Source organism: Sander vitreus, chromosome 17 (genome assembly GCF_031162955.1).
Source record: "Sander vitreus isolate 19-12246 chromosome 17, sanVit1, whole genome shotgun sequence".
In the NCBI taxonomy this organism is placed as follows: Eukaryota; Metazoa; Chordata; class Actinopteri; order Perciformes; family Percidae; genus Sander; species Sander vitreus.
The window spans coordinates 5113416-5140143 of NC_135871.1; the positions used below are offsets into that span (position 1 = coordinate 5113416).

The following is a 26728-nucleotide window of genomic DNA, read 5'->3' on the forward strand; positions in this document are numbered from 1 at the left end:
ATCCGTGTCCTTTCCCGTTCGTTGTCCTGCAGATAACACAAACAAACACCTGTCCATATGCTCGTATAAGAAAACCAGATGGCATGAACGCAGCAATATTAGAAGCACTTTTCCGGTGATGGCTCAGCGTTACTGCGCAGCCTCCAACTGAGAGATACGACGTAATGTGACGTGAGCAACCTGTCTGAAAGTTGTAAGTCTTCTGGTAGCTGTGCCAAGAGAAATCTCAATCATTCCCAATCTTGCAGAGACGGAGAGCGTAGGTATATGTAAGGAGATAACATAGGCACAGGCTAATTATTGCTAACTAAAATGCTAGTTAACATTAGTAATTCAACTTAAATAGCTAATGTAAGTCGAAACTGCCTGCGAGCTTCTCCTGTACTATACGACACGAGGTTCGAGTTCTGAAGCGAAGCTTACCCCCTTGGCTCCACTTCTGAAGCAGGACTTCCGGCATATGACGTGTCTGCAGAACCGGATGCTGGTGGCTGCCCAGTGTGGATGTCAGATGCTGTCTTAAAACTGCGAAGAGGAGCAAGTTACAGTTTAAATTTTGGGTGAAGATTGGCCGGTGTGACGATGTTGCGGTGGCTGCTTGGGACTGCGCTGCTGGCTCGAGCGGCCGGATTCTACCTACCGGGTCTGGCACCCGTAAGCTTTTGTGAGCCTGGAAAAGACCAAGTTCCAGACTGCAAGGTAAACAAAACATGTCACAGATCACTGTGTAGCTGCCAGATGCTATAGCAAAATAACTGAATAAATCAATAGCGACTTAACAAATAGACAAGAGGTATTGGAATGCAAATGCTTGGTTAGCTAACGTTAGTTCTTTATAAACAGCTATAACGTTAATGTATGTGATTCAGCTAACGTTAGCCAAAACAAACAACAAAGCTAACGTATAACGTTACTATGTTAACTAACTAGCTACATAGCAAACTAACGTTAACTGTATAACTAGGTTAGCGAGCTACCTCAAAGTCACTTCGTTCGCTGGACATCAAACTAATAACCGATATTGCCAGATTGTATGTATAACGTTAAGTGACTCCTGATGGTTCAGTTAGTATTTCAAAACTAGTCATACTCTCTGTAGGGCTGATACCGATTTGAACTGCCTAACATTAAAAGATTAGAATTCATTTATATTCTCATCCTACCCATTTTATTTTATTGTATTTTATGGCTACTTAAAAATATTCGTAAACTCATGTACACTACAAAGTGCGTATTGTGAATATTGTGAGTTGTTGGTTCTTGGTACTGAAATGTGTAATGCCTTGTAAAATCCTCAACAGTCGAGTGGTTTAGTCGTTTTTAGTGACAGACTGCACTGGTATTGCAACTAGTTGTGCCATATTTGACTACATGTGATAGTCACCGGCCTCTAGCTTTTTCAAAAGCCTTTACAAAGCACAAATTTTCATATAAAAAGATTGAGTTAAAACCATTCAGACTGACTAAAAAACAATTCAGAACATACGCTAAGCTTTTTTGCTAGAAAGGAACCCAGAAACCTAAGTCTCTAATCCACACAGTACAATCCCTGAGTATTAGGCATTATCATGTTTATTCTGCATCTACCGGGGCACGAACCCTCAACCTCAGACACCAAGGGCAAGTCATGATACAGTAACTGGTAAGTTATAAACCATATGTGGCTTCACAGTTCACCCTATGACTGAGGCAATCACCAGGGTTGCTTGTAAAGACAGATTTCAAACTAGTGTCAATTTTTATTCATTTATCAAGACAAAATTCTGAGAATTTGTGTACTCCATAGATATGACAAAACTGATGTTTAAAAATGATCTATTCCCATTGACTGCAATAGCTCACATCAGGATAGAATTCAAAATATTGCCAAAAATTATTTTGTAATATACCACACGAGATCCGAATTTTGTCATTTATTTTCATAAACATTGGAGATTTATTTTGCGAGAATTTGCAGTAGTTGTTTACGGTACTGTTTGGAGTAAAAATAATTTTTTGATAATTCACAAATCTGGCTGGATTGTTTGTGGAGGACAGTCTGAAGATGCAGTGGAGCAATGTGGGTGTTAATTAAGCAAAATATGTTGGAGGTTTTATTAGTTTTATAGTTTTTGAGAAAAACAGAGTAATGGACTTCATAATTCCTCGCAGCAAAACATTTCTGCTCAGTTGGACCTACAATTTGGTGAAAGTTGCAACGTGCTACCATGTACGACTGATTTGTTATACATTTAAAAAAAATTTAACTAGATGGTTGCTGAAGCACCACCATCAGTACTATTAGCCCACCAAGCGGGTTGAGGAAGTTTAGCATAGAGAAAATATTGTATTTGGGGCAACTTTTATTGTATTTATTCCCTTGGACTTTTTCATGATTTATTTATTCACCCACATTACAAAAAAGCAACAAAACAAATTTCCTTACCTACCCAGAGTTTCCAGAACATTGTTTTTGGAAAAGACACACTGCTGTTGAGTTTAAAAAAAAAAAAAAAGTCAACACAATGTCATCACGACAAGGTGTAAAAGCCAATCAATATCTAACAACATGAAAATTAAAGCCTGATAGGAGCATTCCTACTGTCTGTCTAATATGTGTCTGTCTGCTTTGTTTTATTCTAGTCGACCATTGAGCTGTTTGTGAACAGGTTGGATTCAGTGGAGTCTGTTCTGCCTTATGAATATACTGCGTAAGTGCCAAGTGCGTAACACTGTAATTGTGATTTCCCCCCAAAAATAGTTTTAGATTTAAACGCATGTTTTTCATCTTAACCCTGTAATACATTGGTTATTCTCTGCACTGCACTAGTTGTTCTTTTCTAAAAATGGTGTTTGGATTCATACATTCCTACTCATCATATTCAAAGTGTATCAAATTAAGTTATTTATTCAATAACAGTTGTTGGAAGGCACCTGCTGTGGCATCAGAACATCAGAAAACATTTCAACATGATTAAAAGTTTCAGCCCATGGATAACGATGCATCAGCATTTGTCTTATTTCATTCAAGTCGGGTCTAATTTCAGACAGAATTCAGGGAGTTTTAACAGTGTATCTGTACTAATGTAAGCAGAGAGCCTCTCGTTCTGATCTGTTTGGATTTCTCTCAATCATGTGGAAACCCTTGGCACTGAATGCAGTGTTCAATGGGGAATAAAGGTGTTGTGCAGTTTAATGTGTTCTGCCCCAAACATTTTGAACAGTCGCTTCCTGTTTATGCAGGTTTGACTTCTGCTCAGAGAAAAAAATGAAACGTCCATCAGAGAATCTGGGCCAGGTTCTTTTTGGCGAAAGGATTGAACCTTCACCATACAAGGTAACACACAGCTACCAAAACGCATACGCACGCACGCACGCACGCACGCACACACAACAAACCTCATTAAGTATAGTAAGAGTATATGAAAATACATTCCTTGGAGTGATTTTAGACCACAGAATCTGCTGGAAACCTCACATAAACCACGTCAAAGCAAAACTGGCAAAGACCACAGCAAAATAAATCAAGACAGTAAAGCACTGCATACTCTCTGGGGGAAAGCATACAAAACCAACCTACAGTTGTTATGCACATTACAAAAGAGAGCAATCAGAATGATTGATGATGGCACAAATCATGTTCAAAAACAACTCTAAAGAGTATGTGCATCACTATCTGGGGGGGGTGAGTCTTTGGAATGGTTTGGAGCAGGTGCTAAAACATTACACAAACATTAAAAGGTTTACAAAGTTTTATAAAAACAATTTACTAAAAGGATATTAGAATGAAGAGAGATTCATTGATTGTGAGTGTGGGTTAGTATACTGACTGTACTGGGATGGGTGATTATAGGGTGATGGGTTGTTTGGTGCTAAATGTCAAAAGTTTTGGTAGGTGTTTAAAATTACTCCATATTATATTCTATATAATATATAATAACAAGCTTCTGCTTCATCACATGCTCCTTTTCAGACAAACACATAGTTTATAACACTTTCTTGATATTGTTTTTCCTTTTGTATGTTGCAATAAACTTATTGTATTTTTATATTTTATATATTTTTGTTCGAAATAAACTAAAGAAAGAAGGAAATAGTTCTAGAAACAGTTATCAGAGAAATCACGATAACAGTCCATGGGCACTCCTGAAGAAAGCTTTTACAGCGAGGTGCGGACAGTTCTCATTAATTTGACTCAAGCGTAGTTGAACCATAATGTCAAATGCTACTTCAGTACACATTAAGAACAAATATTACTGGGACCAATGCAGACTATTACAGATGGACATTTAATATCCTGGGGTCTCATTTATAAAACTGTGCGTAGGATCCTTAATATAAGTATACGTACGCCCAAAAGCCCAAAAGTCAGATTTATCTGATCTGTAAGCAATGTTCCCTTTATAAATCACAGATTACCTACAATTGTGCGTACGTGAATCAGCCTCTTATCCCGCCCTGTACACGCCCATTTTTAACCATAAATAGTCAATGCAAAGCACCTCGTGAATGCTGATAAGTATGTTAATGACTCATGTACACTACAAAGTGCGTATTGTGAGGTGTTGGTTCTTGGTACTGAAATGTGTAATGCCTTGTAAAATCCTCAACAGTCGAGTGGTTTAGTCGTTTTTAGTGACAGACTGCACTGGTATTGCAACTAGTTGTGCCATATTTGACTACATGTGATAGTCACCGGCCTCTAGCTTTTTCAAAAGCCTTTACAAAGCACAAATTTTCATATAAAAAGATTGAGTTAAAACCATTCAGACTGACTAAAAAACAATTCAGAACATACGCTAAGCTTTTTTGCTAGAAAGGAACCCAGAAACCTAAGTCTCTAATCCACACAGTACAATCCCTGAGTATTAGGCATTATCATGTTTATTCTGCATCTACCGGGGCACGAACCCTCAACCTCAGACACCAAGGGCAAGTCATGATACAGTAACTGGTAAGTTATAAACCATATGTGGCTTCACAGTTCACCCTATGACTGAGGCAATCACCAGGGTTGCTTGTAAAGACAGATTTCAAACTAGTGTCAATTTTTATTCATTTATCAAGACAAAATTCTGAGAATTTGTGTACTCCATAGATATGACAAAACTGATGTTTAAAAATGATCTATTCCCATTGACTGCAATAGCTCACATCAGGATAGAATTCAAAATATTGCCAAAAATTATTTTGTAATATACCACACAAGATCCAAATTTTGTCATTTATTTTCATAAACATTAAGCGCGAGAGCTTAACGGCTGTATTTCCAGACTTTGACATTTGATGATATGTGCACAGTATTAAAGACAGATCTTTAGTTATTTACACTGTGATCTGCCGTTAACTAATGCTATGGTATTTAAATGCTATCCTGTATTCCATGGAGTCGGGCCATCTCATCCTCCTGCGCTCCATAGCGGACAATGTGATGGTGAGACAGCGGCGATTAAATATTAACGAGTTTTGATTTAAAATTTTATTTGTATTTTACAAGGTGTTTATGGAACAATTATCACTCAGTACAAGCGCAAATAACACTGCTGGATTTAATCTTCATGGTAACATGGATGATATGGAGTGAAGAAATGTGCGTGAGGCATTAACACTTGAAAATATTAAGAGTAATCTTTATTCCCACATGTACTTTCTGCAGTCTGACTTCAATTCACCAGCTCACCATCTGCGTCGACAATTTCCCATTGTCTCCAAAATGTGCGTACGCATGGGTCAGAGTTTGCGTGGAGGACTGCACATTCTCCTGTCAAGTTTGTTTTTTATAAATCACAGCCTTTGCGTGGGAAGTGGAGTACGCACATTTCCAGCCCCGTTTTGTGCGTACGCCACGTTTATAAATGAGACCCCAGGAATCCACATTATAGACACTACCACTGACTATTTTTGTAACAATTTAGCCACAATTTTGCACTTTGATCATACACAGTCCAGTCATATACTAGGTTTTGACCTACTCTTGTTTTAAGATGACAGAGCTTGGCTAAATGTTTACACCTGCTTCTCTTAATCTTTGTGCTAAGCTAGGCTAAACACATCTCAGGTATATGTCTGTGCTGATGTTCCTATTTGTCTGGGTTTGAAGTTACAGGGTTCCCACAACTGTTGTGGGTGCTTTATGGGGATTCATTAATTCATTCCACCTCTGTTTCACATCATTAGAAAGGGGCATATTAACACCTGATTGACCCAGACAGAGACTAATGTCTATGTTATATATTGTATTTTTTTTTACGGGCAAGGAAAAGGTTTTAAATTTGACATTATTGATCCTGCTTTTTTATGTCAGATTGAATTTCTTTATTTTGTTGTCGAGTTTGCACTGTGGATAAATGATGCGTTGTTTATATGAATGATGGCAACCAAATCCAGTTGTTACAGTGCCAAAGCACACACATACTAACGCCCTCCTGTGTGTCAGTTTGAGTTTAAGAAACCTGCGATGTGTCAGAAGGTGTGTACCCAAACCTACGACACCAACAGCCCACCAGACAAAGCCAAACTGGACTTCCTCAAGAAAGGCATGTTACTCAACTACCAGCATCACTGGTATGTATGATTCACTGACATACTAACTTCATAAAGTGAAGGGAAATGTAACCACATGCTTAGAGCACATACATCAAAAACACATACACTGTGTGATGTAGAAATTCTGGTCAGTCTTTACTTTAATGAATAATAGAACAAACTTGATGAGCTTCAGTTATTACAACACAAAATCTGACTTCAGAGAAGATCTCGGTACAGCATGTATGTATGGACACAGTCATACCAAAAACTTGACAGCCATGAATAGCTTTGGTATTGTTTATTAGACAAGGTACAAGTACTGCAACAGCACAGCCCACTGGACAAAAGTAGATGTGAGTGGGGGCTGACGAGGAAGTATGCTAGCTCAAGAAAGATGCAAGATGCAGCCAAAACTGGCACTGTTTTAGCAAAAGTTTTAACATCTCACAAAATAAACAAAGACAACAACAAAACCGATCAAACTGGCCAAAAGTACACACTATATTTAGTTTGAACATCTAAGTAGCTTGAAACAATTTTCCATCAAGAAACTCCAAATATAAACTAATAAAATACAGTAAATGATAGCAAATTTATGAGTGGTGTTCATCTGATTGATGTCCGTTGTTTCTATCATGAGTGAATCAAGCGCCGTCATTCAGTCTGTGGCCGGAGGCATGCAAACGCCCACATTCGGTATACTGTGTGTGTGTGTGTGTGTGTGTGTGTGTGTGTGTGTGTGTGTGTGTGTGTGTGTGTGTGTGTGTGTGTGTGTGTAGGATTGTGGATAACATGCCAGTCACCTGGTGCTATGATGTTGAAGATGGACAGAAGTTCTGTAATCCTGGTTTCCCTATTGGCTGTTACGTGACAGAAGCAGGTCGCCCCAAAGATGCCTGCGTGGTCAATGTGAGTGGGTCACACATGGACATACACACCCCCTTTAACACTATAAGTCACGTTTTTATCAATCAAACATATATACAATAGGCCAGTAATTCATGAGATCCAATTCTATAAAAAAAAATAATATAAAAAATGATTATAATAATAATGTATACTCTTTATTGATCCCCAGTGGGAAATTTACAATGTGGACAGGGAGCTCTGATACATAACATCAGTGAGATGTTGACTAGGGATGCCACGGTGATGAAACTTTCCCACCGGTTAATAAACTCTTGACAACACTGGTATTACAGATTATTCCGGACATTTTTCAAGAAAATATATTCATAAATTTAAATCTGAAATATTTCCAAATAGGTGCTTTTGCTTTTCGCTTTGACACCACAAATCCTCTGCCACCGTCTTACCAGTCAACTCACCGTTTGAACACGGCAGTGAAATCTGACTCCTGCTACTGCTGTGACTTTGCTGCTACTGCTGCTGCTGTACGGAATGGAGCAGACACTTTCAGTTTATAAATGATTCCACCAAGTGCAGCTGTGCGTCGTTCCTGCTGGGTTTCAGAGGCGGAGCATTTTTGCCTGTCCGCCGGAGCTGATCTCAGCTACTCTAGACCAGGGGTTGATGCATAGCCAAAACATCTGGATCGCCCCCTGGTGGCTATCTGCAGTATAGGTCATAAGCCCTGCCCCCTCCATGTTAGCCGATGGGACATGGGCCAAACTAAAAAGTCAATGTACATTTGTACACTGTGTGTGGTTTCTCTAATTTTAGTTAGTTCTTATTATGCTAACGTTTGATCAAGTGTTAATTATTTTTATTTTTTTAAAGATCATTTTTTGGGCATTTTAACCTTTAAAATGGACAGCTGTAGTCAGAAAGGGGGGAGAGAGGGTGAAGACATGCAACCCTGACCAGCTGCGTCGAGGACTGAGCCTCTGTATATGGGCGCCTGCTCTACCAGGTGAGCTACCCAGATTTTTATTAGTTATTTGATGCTTTAAAAACGGAGTGAAACGTCACGATTGACAGCTGTGATTGACGATACCGCGGCCCCACCGCCCGGTTACTACAGCGCTAGTCTAGACTTCCACTTCCCAGGTTGCTTCTGTGCCGCCGGAAATTCCGCCGGATGCATGTCTTTTCGGCCGATGTCCGTTTCCTTCCGCTTTCTTTGTGTTGGAATTTTAAACTCCGGTCAATTTATGAGGACTATGGTTAACTGCTCCTCAGATCTCTGCAGGGTAAATCCAGACAGCTAGCTAGACTATCTGTCCAATCTGAGTTTTCTCTTGTACGACTAATGCAACCTTTGAACGTACACACGTTCCACAAAACAAGTTCCTTCCCGAGGCTATTTTGCAGCAGTTCCGTGGCTCCATGAGGAGCTTATTGCCGCCAATGACGATTGTGATTAGTTTTAAAGAAATGCCAATAAACCAGAGCATGTTTTTCTCCCATGCCGGAATAGCCAGACCCTCTGCTGCAGTGCTGTGGAGGAAGGTCTGGCAAAGCGAGACTCTGGCTCCAGAATTACTAGATGGCAGTGCCTTTATCCGGGAAAATGTTGGCTTCACTTTTGTACAGTGGGAGGAAGTGGAGACACGTCTTCCATCTTTTTTTACAGTCTATGCTCTAGACAGGCAAAACACTCCCGATGTGGTATGAAGCCTCGCACAGGACGGATGAAAACCCAGTCGAAACTCGACACAGCTGTGCCCTGGTGTAAATAATACTATGCTTGTATTTTACAAATTAGAGTTGTTTTTTTAATTTGATGAACATGGGAGCACAAATTAACTAAATGGGTTTTATTTCCAAAACAAAGAAAGGAAAAGAAAAACGACGGTGGGGGCATTGGGCAAGTAATCTAGTCAGTGTATGCCCAAACACCGCGTAACACCGGTAACACGACTATCGCAGCAAGCAAGTTTTAAGGCCCCTGTGCATTTTTTTTTTCATTTTTTTTTTTAACGTGCAAATCCTGATGGAATTCATAATCTGTGGATCAGATTTGATAGGGGGTAGAAACGCGGCCAGCGGCATGCATCACTGTCTGCCACTTTGCCTTTTTTGATACTAGCACTTGTCTCAGTCGCCAAAGTCAGAATGGTTTATATCCTACACATAGATGTAACTGTATAACACATTACTTTATATGTATATGCTTTAAACCTTTGTGTCTTGGTTTTGTTTTCCAGTCTAACTTTAATGAAAAGGATGCTTTTTACATCTTTAACCATGTGGACATCACCATCCATTACCACATCGTTGAGCATGAACAACTGGGAGCACGATTGGTTGCTGCCAAGATTGAACCCAAAAGGTAATGAATGGCAGTTTTAGCTGATATGGATCTATGATTTGGAGCTGTCCTGAACCGGTTTACAGCTTTATATATAATTATAATTCATCCACCTGCCATACATTCATGTCATACTGGTCATCTTCCCCCCTTTATATATTGCATATATTGTTATGCACTGGTTATATTGTTTCATTTTTCTGAAACTCCTACTGGTCATATTGTTTAACTGTTTCATTTTTCTTATATGCATTTATATATAATTTTAAAATGTTTTACTACACTTTCTAATGTGTATGATTGTGTATGTGACAAAAATAAATCTTGATTTAATTTGATCTTTTATTTCTTTAATTGTTTTTTATCTTAGTTTGTCTTATGGTTAAAACTTTTGTGCGTAACTTTTTGATATTAATTAACGTCCGTTACATTCAAGCCATTGCCAAATGAGTTGCTACAAAGCTAATTAAGACTATCAGCTCCACACAACTCTCTCTGTATTTCTCGGTATGGCTATGTTCAGTAGATTGTGGTGTCCGGTGACTTTCCCACGCAGAAACTCAAGTGAAGATAATTACCTCTTCTGAAGAGTCCATCATGTTTTTTTAATTCTCCGTATCCTCCTTGACTACTAGCAATTGCGTGGAGAGGGGGAGGGGGGTGGTGCGGTGTGCGGTCACAGAAGGCTTGTATCATGTGGATGCGCCGATGTGTTGTTGTCATTACTTACAATTCCTCATGGGGGCGGCAGAAACTACGCACTATAGCTTTAACATTTGAGCCAGCTGTAGAACTTTTTATGGATACTAAAAGAGCTCTGGTGCTGTCCGTTGGTATGAAAGCCATCTGTTCCACAGAGTAGTTGAATAGTGTGGTATTAATTAGTGTTCTTGTAGGTTCTGCCTGTATTGTAATTAGATCTCAGTATGCAAATTAGATAACTGGTGGACTTTGCTACTTTGATCTATTTCTTTTGTCTCTCTTTCTCTGTCCAGCTATGAAAACCCTAATGACAGCCCTGATTGTACTGGAGGGCCAAAGTTCCTGAAAAACAAACAAACTGGAGTGTTCAACATCCCATACACCTACTCTATCAACTTTGTGGTTAGTACAATAGTATCGTCTCGGTGTGTTTAATGCTGTCCATGTTTTTGTCATGTGCTCTGCCTTGTTTCAGCTTTCTTCTCTGTAGCGGGGCACCAACATTTGTAGCGTAATTACAATAATTGGTACAAAAGATGAAGTAGAGTGAACGCACTCAACTTCAGGCATAGTCAGTATTTATACTGAGTAACAGAATTTGACTTCCTTTAATTCACCTTTTCCCCAAGAAAATGTTACGGTTTTTCACCGGTTTTTACACACACACACACACACACACACACACACACACACACACCACACACACACACACACACACACACACACACACACACACACACACACACACACACACACACACACACACACACACACACACACACACACACCCAAAACAGCAGCATGGAACCATGAGCCTGCAATGTCACTGCTAATGCTCTGCTATTAAAACACCTTTCAGCAGACCATGGTACAGTATTGTAGGTGTTTAGGGGCCCCTAATTAGTGGGAATGCTGACACACGGGGGTGGTGATGGTGCAGTGGATATGACACATGCCTTTGGTGTGGGAGACCTGTGTTCGAATCCCACTGTCATATATCAATCAATGTCTCCCTGAAGAAGACACTTAACACGTGTGCTCCAGAGGCATGTTACCACTGACATATATAGCAATTGAAAGTTCCTTCCTTTTTATCTTTCTCTCTTTTTTCCTCTCTTGCTCTTTCCTATCTGTCTTCTCTCCTTCTCTCTTCTGTCTTCTCTCTTCTCCCTTCTCTCTTTCTTCTTTCTTCTCTTCTCTTTCTTTCTCTGTCTCTCTTTCTGCTTGTTTGTTCTATGCAATGGATATGGCTGATAATACGTCTTTTTAGTCAATTTATTGTAACTTTCACTTTTGACAGTATTACAGTTTAGCTTCCAGCTTTTCTACAAATGTATTTCAGCTCTTAACTTATGTGCAGTTCAGCTTCCAACTTCCAAGTTTTTCAGCAGTGTAGTGCAATGCATTTGAGATTTTTCAAACAATTTGTTCTATTTCTGCATTTTCATCAATGTTTCTCACAGCATTTGTAAGTCTTCCATACTTATTCATAATTTCAGTTAGAAAATAAATTATTTTATACATTAGTGGTGTTATTCAACTTTGAAATTCTAATGAAAACTAATGAAATTCATACTTATTAAACCGATTTCCACTTTTTCAACTATTCTCACTTCTTCAACTTTTTCTTACGGATTTAAGCTATTCATCCAGTTTAGCTTTAGCAATTCAGCTATTCAGCATTCCCACGCATTTTCTGCAGGAAATGCATTTTCTAGTTATTAGCCACTCTTAAAAGCAAATTACACTGAACATTTTAGATGTATTTAGATAATGGAGTGTAACTGCAAACTGCAAAACAGGTGTGTGTGTGTGTGTGTGTGTGTGTGTGTGTGTGTGTGTGTGTGTGTGTGTGTGTGTGTGTGTGTGTGTGTGTGTGTGTGTGTGTGTGTGTGTGTGTGTGTGTGTGTAGGAAGACAAGAATATTCGTTGGGCGTCTAGATGGGACTACATCCTGGAGTCAATGCCTCACACCAACATCCAGTGGTTCAGGTAAGACACACACACACACACACACACACACACACACACACACACACACACACACACACACCCACCCCACAACCCATGTTCATGAATTTTCTGCTTGTAATGTTTGGAATTTCACAGACAAACAAACTAACAAACCAACAAGCAAATGGACAAATCAAACTAAAAACATAACCTAAAGGTAAAAATATACACATTCCAATAGTAAATTCAGCATGTGATTAGTATTAGGGGGGGCATCCTTACCAGATGCCCGAACCACCTCAACTGGCTCCTTTCGACGCGAAGGAGCAACATTCTACTCCGAGCTCCTCACGGATGACTGAGTTTCTCACCCTATCTCTAAGGGAGACGCCAGCCACCCTCCTGAGGAAACCCATTTCGTCCGCTTGTACCCTGGATCTTGTTCTTTCGGTCATGACCCAGCCTTCATGACCATAGGTGAGGGAGGAACGAAAACTGACCGGTAGATTGAGAGCTTTGCCTTCTGGCTCAGCACTCTTTTCGTCACAACGGTGCGATAAATTGAATATAATACCGCACCCGCTGTGCCGATTCTCCGACCAATCTCCCGCTCCATTGTCCCCTCACTCACGAACAAGACCCCAAGGTACTTGAACTCCTTCACTTGGGGTAAGGACTCATTCCCTACCTGGAGAAGGCACCCTAGAGAGGTGTCCAGCTGGGAGGAGGCCTCGGAGAAGACCCAGGACTAGGTGGAGGGATTATATCTCCAACCTGGCCTGGGAACGCCTCGGGATCCCCCAGTTGGAGCTGGTTAATGTGGCTTGGGAAAGGGAAGTTTGGGGTCCCCTGCTGAGCTGCTACCCCCGCGACCCGATACCGGATAAGCGGACGAAGATGGATGGATGGATGGATGGATTAGTATTGATTTTTTTACTATTCGAATTATATGCCCTAATGTCTATTAGCTGACCCCTTGTCTCTAGGCAAAGAGATGATCCACATCAAATACTGATACAACAGCGATAACTAATTTGGCATTGCTGTCTTTTATCTGCAGCATAATGAACTCGTTAGTGATCGTGTTGTTCCTGTCTGGAATGGTAGCCATGATCATGCTGAGGACTCTGCATAAAGATATCGCCAGATACAATCAGATGGACTCAGTGGTGAGTATGCCTGGGACAGATTTCTTTTGTCCCTATTCGATTCTCTCATGATACATGTAGTGTATAGATAGTATTGCGATTTTCTTTTCCTTCTTTAACAAAACAAAAGTTGAATAATATACTTCTAGAGACAATATATCATGAGACATTTCTAAAAACTAATTGTTTTCTAAGAAGAATGCCCATCACATGTCAGTCAGTCAGTCTGACATTTGTTTCATTTGTAAAGAAGTATGTATTTTCTGCATTTTCTGCTTTCGGTCTGTTTTGCTGGAAACGGATATATGGTGTAGTCGCCATCTGCGGTACTGTTTAAACAGAAAATATTTCGGTGAATCAATGGTTAAAAAGAAAAAAAAACGATTCTAGGAAAAATAATCGATTTTAAAAATCTTGGCAAAAAAAATCATGATGCATACGATTTTCGATTTGAGGTTCTCATCATATCTGTTCATCCATCTTGTTTTCCAGGAGGATGCTCAGGAGGAGTTTGGGTGGAAGTTGGTCCATGGAGATGTTTTCCGTCCTCCCAGGAAGGGCATGCTGCTGTCTGTTTTCCTCGGCTCTGGAACCCAGATCTTCATTATGACCTTTGTTACCCTTTGTATGTCTTTTTTTTAAATCTTTGTTATCTTCAACAAACTAGTACCACCTGATAGTGACAGTGCCTGATAGGTTTGTTACTTCATTACTTGCTCTTGACATGCCATTAGCTTTCCTCTTCTTCTTCTTCTGTCCACTCTTTATTTCTGACACTTGATATAATTATCAAGTCAGAAACAGCCAAAGAGTCAGGGAGCATTAATATGCTCCCTGACTCTTTGGCTTGCCCAAAAGTGTAAAATACAAAACATGCAACTTCTTGTGGCATCAAATAATTCAGAAAGAATTGTTATTCATGCTTTGAAAAAGAGTGTACAATTGCACAAATATCTTATTTACCTCCCTGCCTCTCTTTAGAACAACTCGAGAAATACTTAATGTTGCTCTCTGAGCAATAACAGATTTTGAACATTATTTGTATTAGTTATATGATTTTTTTGCTGCTGCAATATAAGGAGGTGGGCATATGCTAGACACAATTCATAATGGAGTCAGTTAAAGAAAATGGCAGAAAGTCAGATGAGAGGTTGTAAACAAATCCCCACTTCAAACATATTAGCAAAACCACTTATTTGAAAGTTGAACTCTAGAAAATGATCAGCCAATATTAGCTTATCCCAAGTATCACGGTATCAGTATACAAATATCTGCTGAGGAGTATTAAGAAATGTCAGTAGAGTAAAACCCTATTCGCACGGAATAAGTATCATCTTATTCCTTGCGATGGCCAGGGCGAGGCTGCCGCATCGCACTTGGGTTTGGGGTTCCGTATCTTTTTGTGCCAGGCCCGGTAGAGGTTACCAGAGGCACATACAGGGCACATACAGGTCTGGGCGGCGCTCAGCTCTGGATGCAGCAATAGTGGCTCTGCAAAATGGTCTCGGGAAAGAACTTGTTTTTTTGCACCCCGCAAAAGAAAACGCCACATACAATATTAAATAAAGTTTACTGTTCACACAGTACAATAATGTAAGCTATTTAAATTAGTTGGATACATGACTAAACGTAATTTGCTCTTACCAGTGTATCACCGTGTGTACTTCGTCCACAACAATCCCACTAATCAGTCCCAAATCTTTGTAAATCTTTACAATCATTCCCCGAAAGAACCAAGCAGGCCTGCCTTGTTGAACGATCCAAATTTTCTTCAAAACATGGCATTTTCAGCGTGTAGCTTGCTAGCTCGAAGTTTGTTGTTTCCTGAAGAGAAGAAGGGGAGGGACATCCATGCGCCGGATGTCAGGCAATTATCCTAGAAAGGTTGTTCTGTTGATCCAAACTACCAAGATACCAAACTGGCGCAGGCGAGGAAAATACCAGTCCACCACCGGTATGACATTGCGTTTTTAGCTGTATACCAACACGACAATAGAGCCCAACATTTCACAAACCTAAAAAACAGCAACATTTTAAGAAACGCAGCTGCACCAACTGGCTGTGTTAATATTATGGATTATGATTCAACCATTCTATACCGATCCAACTTTGGTCTATGGGAAAAAGGAATAGGGCTTTACTTCAGGAACCAGGGGTGTCCAAAATAGCTCCTCCCACTTTTCAACTCTATAAAGACCAAAGGCGTAAGTGATTGGCTTAGTAGTATTCCATGACACATCCACATCCAGAAAATCTCTCTGGTGTTCAGTGATGAAGCTGGAAATTAAGATTGTCTGGAACACTGGAGTTTTTTTGTTATTTTATTATTTATCTTGCAAGTAGAAGGAGACAGTTTCACAGATTACCAAGCAGTCTGCAAAAGTGTTCAAAGAACGTAGGATTACGCAGAGGTTTTATGGATTAGAATGCAGGGGGGAGGGAGGGGCTGTGTCCTTGATGGCACAGCTGTTTATTATCAGTTAGCAACATGGGAACTCCAGACATACTATATTTGGTGGCATTCTAACAACTTCTTTAGTCGTACTTTTCAACGTTCTACACCAGAGACACAAGCAATACCGTATTCGGTATTAAAGGTTTGCATAGTTTTGTCTGAAGTGTACATGCAGTTACACATACAATTTCCAATACAGGGTTCTGTCCAGTCATGAAGAATGTTGTCCCTACATTTTCCGTTTTGTAAAATATTGTGTTTTCTATTTTTTTGTGTTTTGTCAAATGTTGTGTTCTGCTTTTCAGGGCCATACAAATCCAATATAAGCCAATATTTTATGATCAGGTTTTTAAACTTAAATATTGGTATTAGCCTAACAAAAATCCAGTATCAGTGGGGCTCTATAACTGCCTTACTTATCCTAACTTCAAATGTGTAACATGTAATAATGTAATCCCCCCTCTCCAGTCTTTGCCTGTCTTGGGTTCCTCTCTCCGGCGAACCGTGGGGCTCTGATGACATGTGCTGTTGTTCTCTGGGTTCTTCTGGGAACTCCTGCTGGATATGTGGCTGCTCGCCTCTACAAATGTAAGTGGGAAAGGAAACAGGGAGGTGTTTTATGTTGAAGGAAAAAAGAATAATGAGAAAAAATATTCCAGGTAGGGCTGCAGCTACTGATTATTTTCATAATCCAGTTTAATTTGATTTCTATAATTCCTTTTTTTCCTTTGTCTTTATGTTTGGTTAATTGTCAGCTTTTGGAGGAGAGAAGTGGAAGACCAACGTTCTGCTGACAGCCTTCCTCTGCCCTGGGTAAGACTGTTACGAATCGCTCAAACACTGAACATAATAATGGACACAACACCAGGATAGAAGTTTACTGCAGGACAAAGACACAACCACTTGATCCCGCTCTCTCACTGAATAACTTCTCATCTAACATTCTCTCAGGGTGGTATTTGCAGATTTCTTTGTGATGAACTTGATCCTTTGGGGTGAAGGGTCTTCAGCAGCCATGCCATTTGGGACTCTGGTAGCCATATTGGCTCTTTGGTTCTGTATATCAGTACCACTTACCTTTATAGGTGCATACTTTGGCTTCAAGAAGACAGTAAGTAAATATAAACGTTGTTGGTATACATTTCATGCCAGTGGTGGTTTGCAAACAAGAATGTGCTGTCACAATGTCGTCAGTTAAGTACATTAAGTAGTACTGAAGTAAAAAAAATAACCAAATGTGAAAATTAAAGGAGAATTCCGGTCGATTTCAACATGTAGCTCTGTTGTTTGTAAATTTGGAGTGCTGTTAGTAGCGAGAAAACTGAAAGCAATCGGTGCTGCCTACACCGTGTTATCCTCTAGAGTTAGCAGCCACAGTAGGGTGACCAGACGTCCCCGGTTTCCAAGGACAGTCCCATGTTTCTGTGACCTGTCCCTGGCTGGAGCTGTCCCCGGAAATGTCCCCGGTTTTCACTGTGACTGACAGACCCGAAATTGGAATACAAGAAAGAAAACATTGACCAAACGCGCACCCTAAACGTACATGTGCCCATATTTTACGATGCTAAAATTACTGTTTATTTACATGGAGTCTGGTGGGTTTAGCGAATGCAATTTCGCGAACTTTTTATGTTTAAAAAAAGGATCTTACTCTTTAACAGAAAGGTCGACCTCCTTAGAAATCCTTTCCATAATGTTGTCAGACACTTGAAATATTAATTTGAGCCTGTCAATGGCAAAATGAGCACTTTTATGAACGTAAATACAAGCTGGACAATTGACGTCCTATTAACTTACATTGTAGATTGTTTCGCCGTTTCCAACTGCAGCAATCTCGTTTAATACCGGACCAATGTCAAAGGAAAATATTTCCTCAATAGTTTTAATTGTATCTGATACACAATGAGCTGTTGCAGAAACAAGCCCAGCGTGAAGCAATAAAGCAAAAGCTGTCAGATAAATGTAGTGCAGTAAACATTACAACATTTCCCTCTGAGGTGTAGTGGAGTACAAGTATGAAGTAGCAGCAGGAGCGATTCTAGGATCAGACCTTCAGGGGGGCTCAGCCCCTAATGAGAATGTGACACGGATATAGTGCATGCAAAAGTGTTAATCTGCACCATGAAATTACCAACTTTTTCACAACCACACTCCTGCTCTCCCTCTGACAGATAGAGACTCAGCCAAAGGCGTGAGTCTGGCACAACCACCTCAACCAGAATCTAAGCTTTCCAATGATATTAGCGCCAGTTGCTGTGACAAATGGTTTGCACATCCATTACTCTCTGTGAAATATCTCACAAACTCTTCACTCAACTCATGCATCGGTACAACAAGCGGTTCCCGGGTAATCCGGTTTTGAAATTGCAACAACATTTCTTCATAGTCTCCAACTATAGGCACAACTTATAATGTATTCTCATGTCAACTATTTATGTCAGCACAGACATTTTTGTAAATTGCTTAGCCAGTGTATCCCACCATAATGGTTATTATATTGCCAGATTCCAGACAATCCCACTTACTTATATATATATCCCACTTACAAATATGAATATATATTTCGACTGGGATGCTTTCTAGTGACATTAATGCAAAAAATATGAAGAAAAAACTATTCCACCTGTGTGTGCATGGTTAAAATTCTGAAGTGCAAAATAGTTCAGGCTACAGCCCAAATATTTCCATCCATAGATAAGAATACTCAAATCTAACTCTGAATTTCTCTTCAAAGTGAACCAGATTGATGCATTTAAACATTAAAATAGACAACATTTTCTTACAGGGGAGCATGCCCATGGACCCCCCCCCCCCGTTTTAAGTTTACAAATATAAAAACATTACCTGTTTATTTATGCTTCTGAGCTGAAAATGTCCCCGGATTTTGTCTCAGAAATCTGGTCACCTTAAGCCACAGGCTTAAACAGGGAAAGTTTTAAACTTGTTTTTAGCCTCTAAACATGTTTGAAATGTCATTACAAGTGCCTACCCATGTGCAGTTATTCCTACCGAGGGGACACAGCGAATTTGACTGCAGTAGCTGTGACAGAAATGCATAAAAGTTGTGTTAATCCATACCTCTGTTTATTTCCTGGTTTCTGGTGAAGTCCACACTAGTCGATTGCCGAACTCATATAATCCAATATTCCAAAACGTATTTTCCCCCCAAAAAAAACGATTTGCCGTGGTTATTTCCATAGATAGCTAATGAACCTTTGAACTTTTAGAAACCAGGAAATAAACAGAGGTATGGATTAACACAACTTTTATGCATTTCTGTCACAGCTACTGCAGTCAAATTCGCTGTATTCCCTCGGTAGGAATAACTGCACATGGGTAGGCACTTGTAATGACATTTCAAACATGTTTAGAGGCTAAAAACAAGTTTAAAACTTGCCCTCTTTAAGCCTGTTGGCTGCAAAATCTAGCAGGAGGATAACACACACCGATTGTTTTTGTTTTTCTCGCTACTGACAGCACTCCAAATTTACAAACAACAGAGCTACGGGTTGAAATCGACCGGAATTCTCCTTTTAAGTTGCTGGAAGTGTCTGTAGCTCGGTCAAGCATTGTCTTGTTGTTATGTTCTGTCATTATGAAGATTTAATTTTTCCTCCGCTCTAAACTAATGTGAGTAAACCAACAATACTGTGGTTCAAAATCTGATGTATGTGATTTTTAAATCTTTTTCTGAGTGACTATTTCAGGGTGTACCTATCTGAATGTTTGATTCTCTCTCTCTTTCTCTGCTGTGACTGATTGTTTAAGGGTATTGAGCACCCAGTGCGGACCAATCAGATTCCTCGTCAAGTCCCAGAGCAGTCATTCTACACGAAGCCTTTCCCTGGTATCATCATGGGAGGAATTCTGCCCTTTGGATGTATATTTATTCAGCTGTTCTTCATATTAAACTCCATCTGGTGAGAATAAAGAAAAGAAAAATATTCATAGAAAGCCAGAATGCTTCTTGCGACCTCAGTCTTTGCTACTACATTTAAGTATGGACAGCTGAGAACAGAGCTGTGGGGAGTCCCACTTCCCAGCCGTCGCGTTTAACTGCTGGGGGCTGGCTGACTTAGATCAATGTATTACTGTTTAAAGAACACAAAACCAGTGTTTTTACAATATCTTCATGCTGACTTGCTCATATTAGTAAAGTAATATGATTAAAACAAATATACAAAATTAGTCTCATGTAGCTTAACCCTTTTTTAATTACCAATGTGTAGTTAATTTATTTTACATAAATATTTTAATAGAAAATAATGAAAATGCTTTCAATAACTTCCATGTAATGTGACCCAGTGGCTCAAATTAAATACCAAATGTATCACTACACAGGACACACCTGTTCACATGGGATTTTAGCTTGATGTATTTTTCCAGTAGTAGTCAAGGGTAGTTTTACTGTACATTACTGTAATTTCAGCCGGATCTGGTGCAGGTAAAAAAAACTTTGGCGCATGTAATTTTGAAAGTTAATGCACACAGTGCATGCACATAGAAAAAATCATTTTGAGCTGTTGGAATCCAAAGCGACTTACAAATTGCTATATATGTCAGAGGTCGCGCGCCTCTGGAGCAACTAGGGGTTAAGTGTCTTGCTCAGGGACACATTGGTTAATGTGTCACAGTGGGAATCAAACCCAGGTCTGTGCCATCACCACCCCATGAACAATGACACTGTTATTACACAGTCATGACACATGAACCCTAACCATAACTTGTTATGACAAAAACCGAATGACACTTACTGAAAGAAGCGTTGTCATATATGTTTATGACTTGTTTATATAGTTTATGACACGTTCATGACAGTGTCATGTCACTCTTATGTAGATCCCTTCAAGTAAAGTGTAACCAAATTATGTTTAGCCTGTAGTGTCTCCGCTTAAGGACATATCTCTGCCTGTCATCCAGGTCCCATCAGATGTACTACATGTTTGGCTTCCTTTTCCTTGTCTTCATTATCCTGGTCATCACCTGCTCTGAGGCCACCATCCTGCTCTGCTACTTCCACTTATGTGCTGAGGTAAACAACATGATCAATGCAATACTGACATCATCTTTATTTTTTTAATATATTAATAAGTATGTTTCAGGGATGATATTAACACTGGCATTTTTGTATTGAAGCTGTTAGCATCAGCTATTAATTTTAGATTTGTCTAGTTTATTGCATAAAAGTACTGTTACTGCTGACTATATCATTGCGGCAGGAAATAATTGTTGCCAATAAGTTTGCAGGTGTCCAAGGTCATGGACTGCAAATGCAATGGAGGGTAATACTGAAAATCACTAGGAATTAGCTAGAATGGTATTAGGGAAAAACACAATTTATTTAGAGTAGGGATCTGCAATTTGCAGATTATCTGTATCGTGTTAAAGGGTCTGTATCTGTATTAAGTTAAGGGGTACCTACCATTTTTGTTTCAGCCTAGGCGCCATTTCCGCATGCATTTGTGTCTAATAGACTGATGTGACCAAAAATCTTTGAATTTGGTCCAGTATTGAGCGAGATTGCAATGACTAGTCGGCGCCAACTGAGCTACAATGTAACCTTGCTTTTTGTCCAATAAAAGTGATTTTTGTTTTTGCTACTGACAGGCTCAGGTTGTTACTAAAAGTGGCTGACAACATTATCGATCTCAGGATGTGACTTTCTGTCTGAAGACAGCGGTGTGGAGAGTGAAACGCAAGACGAGAAAAAGGCGTTGTTACAGAGTAGGCTACAGAAATGATAGGCTCCTGTTATCTAAAAGATTTTCAATATAATGGCTCAATATTTAAATGATTTCGACAATGTGGATATAATGTGGTTATAACAGTTTGATGACCATATGTAGGCTATTCATTTGAGCCAGAGTAGGCTACAACATTATGGATGAAGAGCGAGAGAGCGAGAGGCAGCGGGCAGAGGAGAGTGAAGCAGCGGCTGAAGGGCTGCGAGGCTCGGATATTGGTAGTGCTCCCGTGGGTGCTGTGCCCCTATATGCCCAAAGAATACGTGTAGGAGTGGTACCTGTTGCTGCCAGATATCTGTGGTCTGGATGTGTCCAGTGATATCACAACGCTCTGTTACCACGTCAGGATTTCCCTCTTCTAATCAACAGGGCTGTAAGACATGAGCAAATACAAACCATGGTTTTCATTGAAAATCTTTTAGATAACACAAAACCATGGATGTATTATAGCCTATTGATCGCGCGAAACACTGAGCAGCTGCAGTCTCTCTCTCTCTCTCTCTCTCTCTCTCTCTCTCTCTCTCTCTCTCTCTCTCTCTTTCTCTCTCCTTCGCTCTTTATCCGTATACTTCATCCATAGTCTATAGCCTACTCTGGCTCAAATGAATACGGGCGGCCATCCAATTATAACGACCTCATCCACATTGTCGAAATCATGTAAATATTGAGCCATTACATTGAAAAATGTTTAGATAACAGGAGCCTATAATTTCTGTAGCCTACTCTGTAACAACAGACTACCTGAATGCCTTTTTCTCGGCTCGCGTTTCACTCTCCACACCGCTGTCTTCGGACAAAAAGTACATCCTGAGATCGATAATGTTGTCAGACACTTTGAGTAACAATCTGAGCCTGTAAGTAGCAAAAACAAATCACTGTTATTGGACAAAAAGCAAGGCTCAACAATTGCCCCATTATGTTACATTGCAGCTTGGTTCGCGCCTGCTCGTCATTGCGATCTCGCTCAATACTGGACCAAATTCAAAGATTTTTGGTCACATCAGTCTATTAGACACAAATGCATGGGGAAATGGGGCCCAGGTTGAACAAAAACAGTAGTTACCCTTTAATTAATTAAAAAGCGCTCTACTTTGCATACAGCTCTGTAAGCAACACTTGCAATCAAACTGTTAGCATGTTAAAACTTTGGGTTTTTATTTATTAATTTTTTTGACTTTGTATTATGTTTAAAGTTTCAGTTTTATTAAATAATTGCTTAAGGCATTTAAACAAACGTGTGTTGGAGTTTGTAACATTCCAAAATGTTAATTTTGACCAGAAGATATTCATTTTTATGGTAAATGCTAATCACTTCCAAATATCGGTTTTATTAAATACTAATTATTGGTATCGGCCCTGAAAAAACCATATCGGTCAACCCCTAATTTAGAGTCTAAAGAAGTTAATTTACTCATTTAAAATGCTGAATTTATCTGCGGTTATAGTTTGATTTTATTCAATTGATTTGACATTGTCTAAAGATGCGTATTGTAGTACAACTTTAATTTTTGTCCCAATAAATTACACTATCCAGGAAATGATCTAAAAGTATAGTATAGTAAAGTAATTTTTTTAATACAACCGAAATCGCAAATCCTAGAATTTCTGTATGTGGTCGTGTTTAGAACTTAACCCCAACCCCTTTAGGCCTAGGAGCAGGAGATTGTGACATGAGAGGTGTGAGGTTGATGGTCGACAAACCAAAGGATGCCTTGACATGTTTGCATTAGTTTAAATTAGATTTTGTTCTGACTTCTGTGTTCCTGTGATTTATTTAACACTCCCCCAGCAGTGACATGGCTCTGTATGACAGGGGCCTTTTGCTTTTTTAACCCTTCAGTTAGAGTATGTCTTCCTTTACATCTCCATTTTGGCTGTTTGTCCTCTTCACAGGACTACCATTGGCAGTGGCGTTCATTCCTGACCAGCGGCTTCACTGCTGTCTATTTCCTGGTCTATGCTGTTCATTACTTCTTCTCTAAGCTGCAAATCACTGGACTGGCCAGCACCATCCTGTACTTTGGATACACCATGATCATGGCTCTCATCTTTTTCTTATTCACTGGTAGGTATATAAAAAAAGATGGGAAGGATGAGGGTTGAAGTGTTTTTCCATTTAGAATTTTCATGGCTGGCATCTTTCATGTACACGGCTACAAAATAGTTAATAATTATTTTGAATGGTTAAAAGGAAAGATCTCTGTTTAGAGGGTGGAAATTCTCACTGTGGAAGGAGGTATTTTTATTATGACTATTATTTATTATTGATGGCATTTTTAGACCATTAGACTTCAATCATTTTTACAGTCAAAAGGGTGTTGGGACTGTCGCTGAACCCAAGTTTAATATCACTCTTCCTTTAGCTTTGGTTTAACGTTCTCAATTTAACACTTTAAAGTTTTAAATCCACTCGAACCACTCTTTAAATCACCATGAATTGGATCCACCACACAGCAGCTTATTTTAAAAGAAAACGTCTTTTTTTTATAGCTCGTTCACTTGTTAATCCTGTTATTTCCTTAAACACTATGTATTTAAAAGGCTTTTTTAAACGGAGTCTGTCGCAGTCCTCACTCCACATAAACGCTACATTACATCACTACCAGCAAACTTCACAGAGAACAAAAAGGAAAAAACAGCATCACCGATCTGATTAAACTGAATATTCTCTGGTCTAGCTCAGCTAAAAACACAACACGAATCCACCAGCATGTTAGCGTGTTGTTCACTACCGAGCCTGTTTGTACCGACCACTGTTCAACTGACTTTAGCATTTTAGATAACCCGCTTGACTGTTCTGCTGTTACAGACATGAACTAACCAAAGGCAGTTGCCTTGTCAATGGACTCATGGCAATGCGTCGCTGCAGAATGAATACAGGGGAAACACAATTAGCAGCGTTATTTTTGGCATTCAAAAAATGATTTTCCTGGCCTGGCGGGGGTTCCCACAGGCCTGTACAGTTATAGGGGAAACACTGATCCTTTTACCATTCCACAATGATGGAGTTTTATTAAACGGAACCATTTGTATGCTTGGCTTAATAAAAAGAAAATAATACATGTGCATTATTTTGTTGTGTTGAGTGTGTGTACACCTAGTTTTAGTCAATCTACACAGATTTTATGCATCTGATTCCTGGTCAGCTGAATTCTAAGAAAAGCTATAATATTAAACAATAAGTCTCGTAGTGTCCTGAACTTGCAATGTGATAAAGTTACAGTGCTTAAAATGAAATAAATGAAACACTGATGTTAAGTCATTGGCAGTGACCCACTGTCCCTCAACCTCACGTGTATGCAGTATATTAATTGATGTTGTGCTATGGGTCAAGAAAAACTTCATATAAATCAAAGGTGTATTTTCTCTGTCCTCAGGTTCAATCGGCTTCTTTGCCTGTTTCTGGTTTGTTACCAAGATCTACAGTGTGGTTAAAGTGGACTGACGGATCCAAACACACATCAGACTGTATATGGATGGAGGTTGCTTTCTCCCAATAACCTCTGGAACATTCAGCACTGTCAAATTGAACTGAACAAAACAATCTGAATCTTCAACTCCTCGTTTCCTCAAGCAGAGAGGACTCTGCCTCAGACAGATGACAATTTTCTTTGTGTGCCTATGTTTGTGTGAGCATGTGTACAGTACACTGGGTTGTAATTTTGAACATACAGTATCTATCTGCTAAATGATTCATAACTCTACTAGCCTGTTTCCGGTCTCTGACACAGAGAGAGTTGGATCGTACCTTTCCACCTTCACACAGTTCAGTGACCCACAGCTGGACTGCCAAGGACTGTGTCAGCTATCATGTCATGCATTTTAGGATTATTTCATGATCCATGCACTAGTTTGCAGATGTAGTTGAAAATTGTAGTCAGACAAATAAAGCTGCAAGGCTCTGCTTCTTAACAGCTTCTTTCTCAGACTGGTTGTGTTCAATTATACAGTGGTATGAAATGTGCCCTTGTCACCATTTTGTGTGCAACACGTTGCACATTGTGTCCCAAAATGTGTCTACGTGCACATTCCAACACCAAATATGTCAAAATGGGTCAATACAGCTGTTCCAATCTTAAAGCTCCTCCAAATGCAGCAGAGAAATGCAGCCTACTTTTGTTTAAAGTTGAGGGGCACAGTCAGGGAGTGCTTTGTGGTCAGCAGCTCCTTCAAATTATTGTGGTACAGTTTTCATTTATTTCTCTGAAGTCGAGGGATATGATGAATCCTCTGCTGATTTGGGTTCAGCCAACCAGCCTTCAGTTCTGGGAATGACAGATTCTACGATTCTGCATGCCTTGAAAGAGACAGCCACTGAAATAAAAGCGCTGCAAGTTTACCAGCCTTCATGAAGCAGGGACAGATTAACCTTTTTTCAAAAAAGGATCGTATTTCTGTAAAAAAAGCCAAAGTCAAGTCCCACTTTGGTGCTGGCCTTTGTTCCATGAAGGGCAACACACAAGGGGAATAGTGATGTCAAGTTGTTAGAATACACCCCTGTCCCTTTTCCCAGCATCCACTTATTGTCCCAGAAAAGCAAAAATTTTATTACATTTGCTCAACTTCTCCGCTACCTATTTTGGTGTCCAATAAGCAGAGGTGGAAGGAGTACAAAAATATTCTACTTAAGTAAAAGTACTATTACTTTGATGAACTACAAGTACAAGTAAAATTACCAGTATAAAAATCTACTCAAGTAGATCATTTAAAATTTACTCAGGAGTAAAAGTTACTTAGTTACTTTTTAACAGGGGGGGTATTTTTTTAAATTTATAGTTAATATTTTATTTATACTTAATTAAAAATCTGTCTTTTGTGATTTGTTAAGGGCACAAAGCCAAAAAACTCAAAAAGGCAACAAAAACCTTTAAAAATAAAAGCAAATTCAATTAAAAAGTGACAAAAACCTTTAAAAAAAAAGAGAAAAAAAAACTATGCCAAAACCTTTTTTTTTTACTCCGTAACGGATATGATTTAAAATGTAGCGAAGTGCAATACTTCGAGA

General features: G+C 39.4%; 1 protein-coding gene across 3 annotated transcripts; it reads left to right on the forward strand.

Annotated features, from left to right (window-relative positions):
• Window positions 1–245: 245 nt before the first annotated feature.
• Window positions 246–25637, forward strand: tm9sf2 (transmembrane 9 superfamily member 2). 3 transcript variants are annotated; one of them, XM_078272758.1, is made up of 17 exons: window positions 246–699; window positions 2623–2690; window positions 3223–3316; window positions 6416–6543; window positions 7287–7416; window positions 9618–9742; window positions 10717–10825; window positions 12336–12415; window positions 13437–13545; window positions 14017–14149; window positions 16448–16567; window positions 16735–16792; window positions 16931–17090; window positions 19748–19899; window positions 20900–21011; window positions 23617–23788; window positions 25101–25637. In XM_078272758.1, the coding sequence occupies exons 1-17, from the start codon at window positions 583–585 to the stop codon at window positions 25166–25168; spliced, it is 1935 nt and encodes a 644-aa protein (XP_078128884.1). In that variant the 5' UTR covers window positions 246–582; the 3' UTR covers window positions 25169–25637. The 3 variants fall into 3 exon arrangements, with proteins under 3 accessions (XP_078128884.1, XP_078128887.1, XP_078128886.1); XM_078272761.1 differs by lacking the exon at window positions 2623–2690 and having other exon boundaries at window positions 620–699; XM_078272760.1 differs by lacking the exon at window positions 246–699 and having other exon boundaries at window positions 2643–2701.
• Window positions 25638–26728: the final 1091 nt, after the last annotated feature.

Excerpts from the sequence above, each read along its gene's own strand:
- tm9sf2 (XM_078272758.1), top strand. The coding sequence starts at position 583 with ATGTTGCGGTGGCTGCTTGGGACTGCGCTGCTGGCTCGAGCGGCCGGA. Across the intron at positions 2,691-3,222 it reads CTGCCTTATGAATATACTGC|GTTTGACTTCTGCTCAGAGA; the intron begins GTAAGTGCCAAG and ends CTGTTTATGCAG. Across the intron at positions 6,544-7,286 it reads CTCAACTACCAGCATCACTG|GATTGTGGATAACATGCCAG; the intron begins GTATGTATGATT and ends GTGTGTGTGTAG.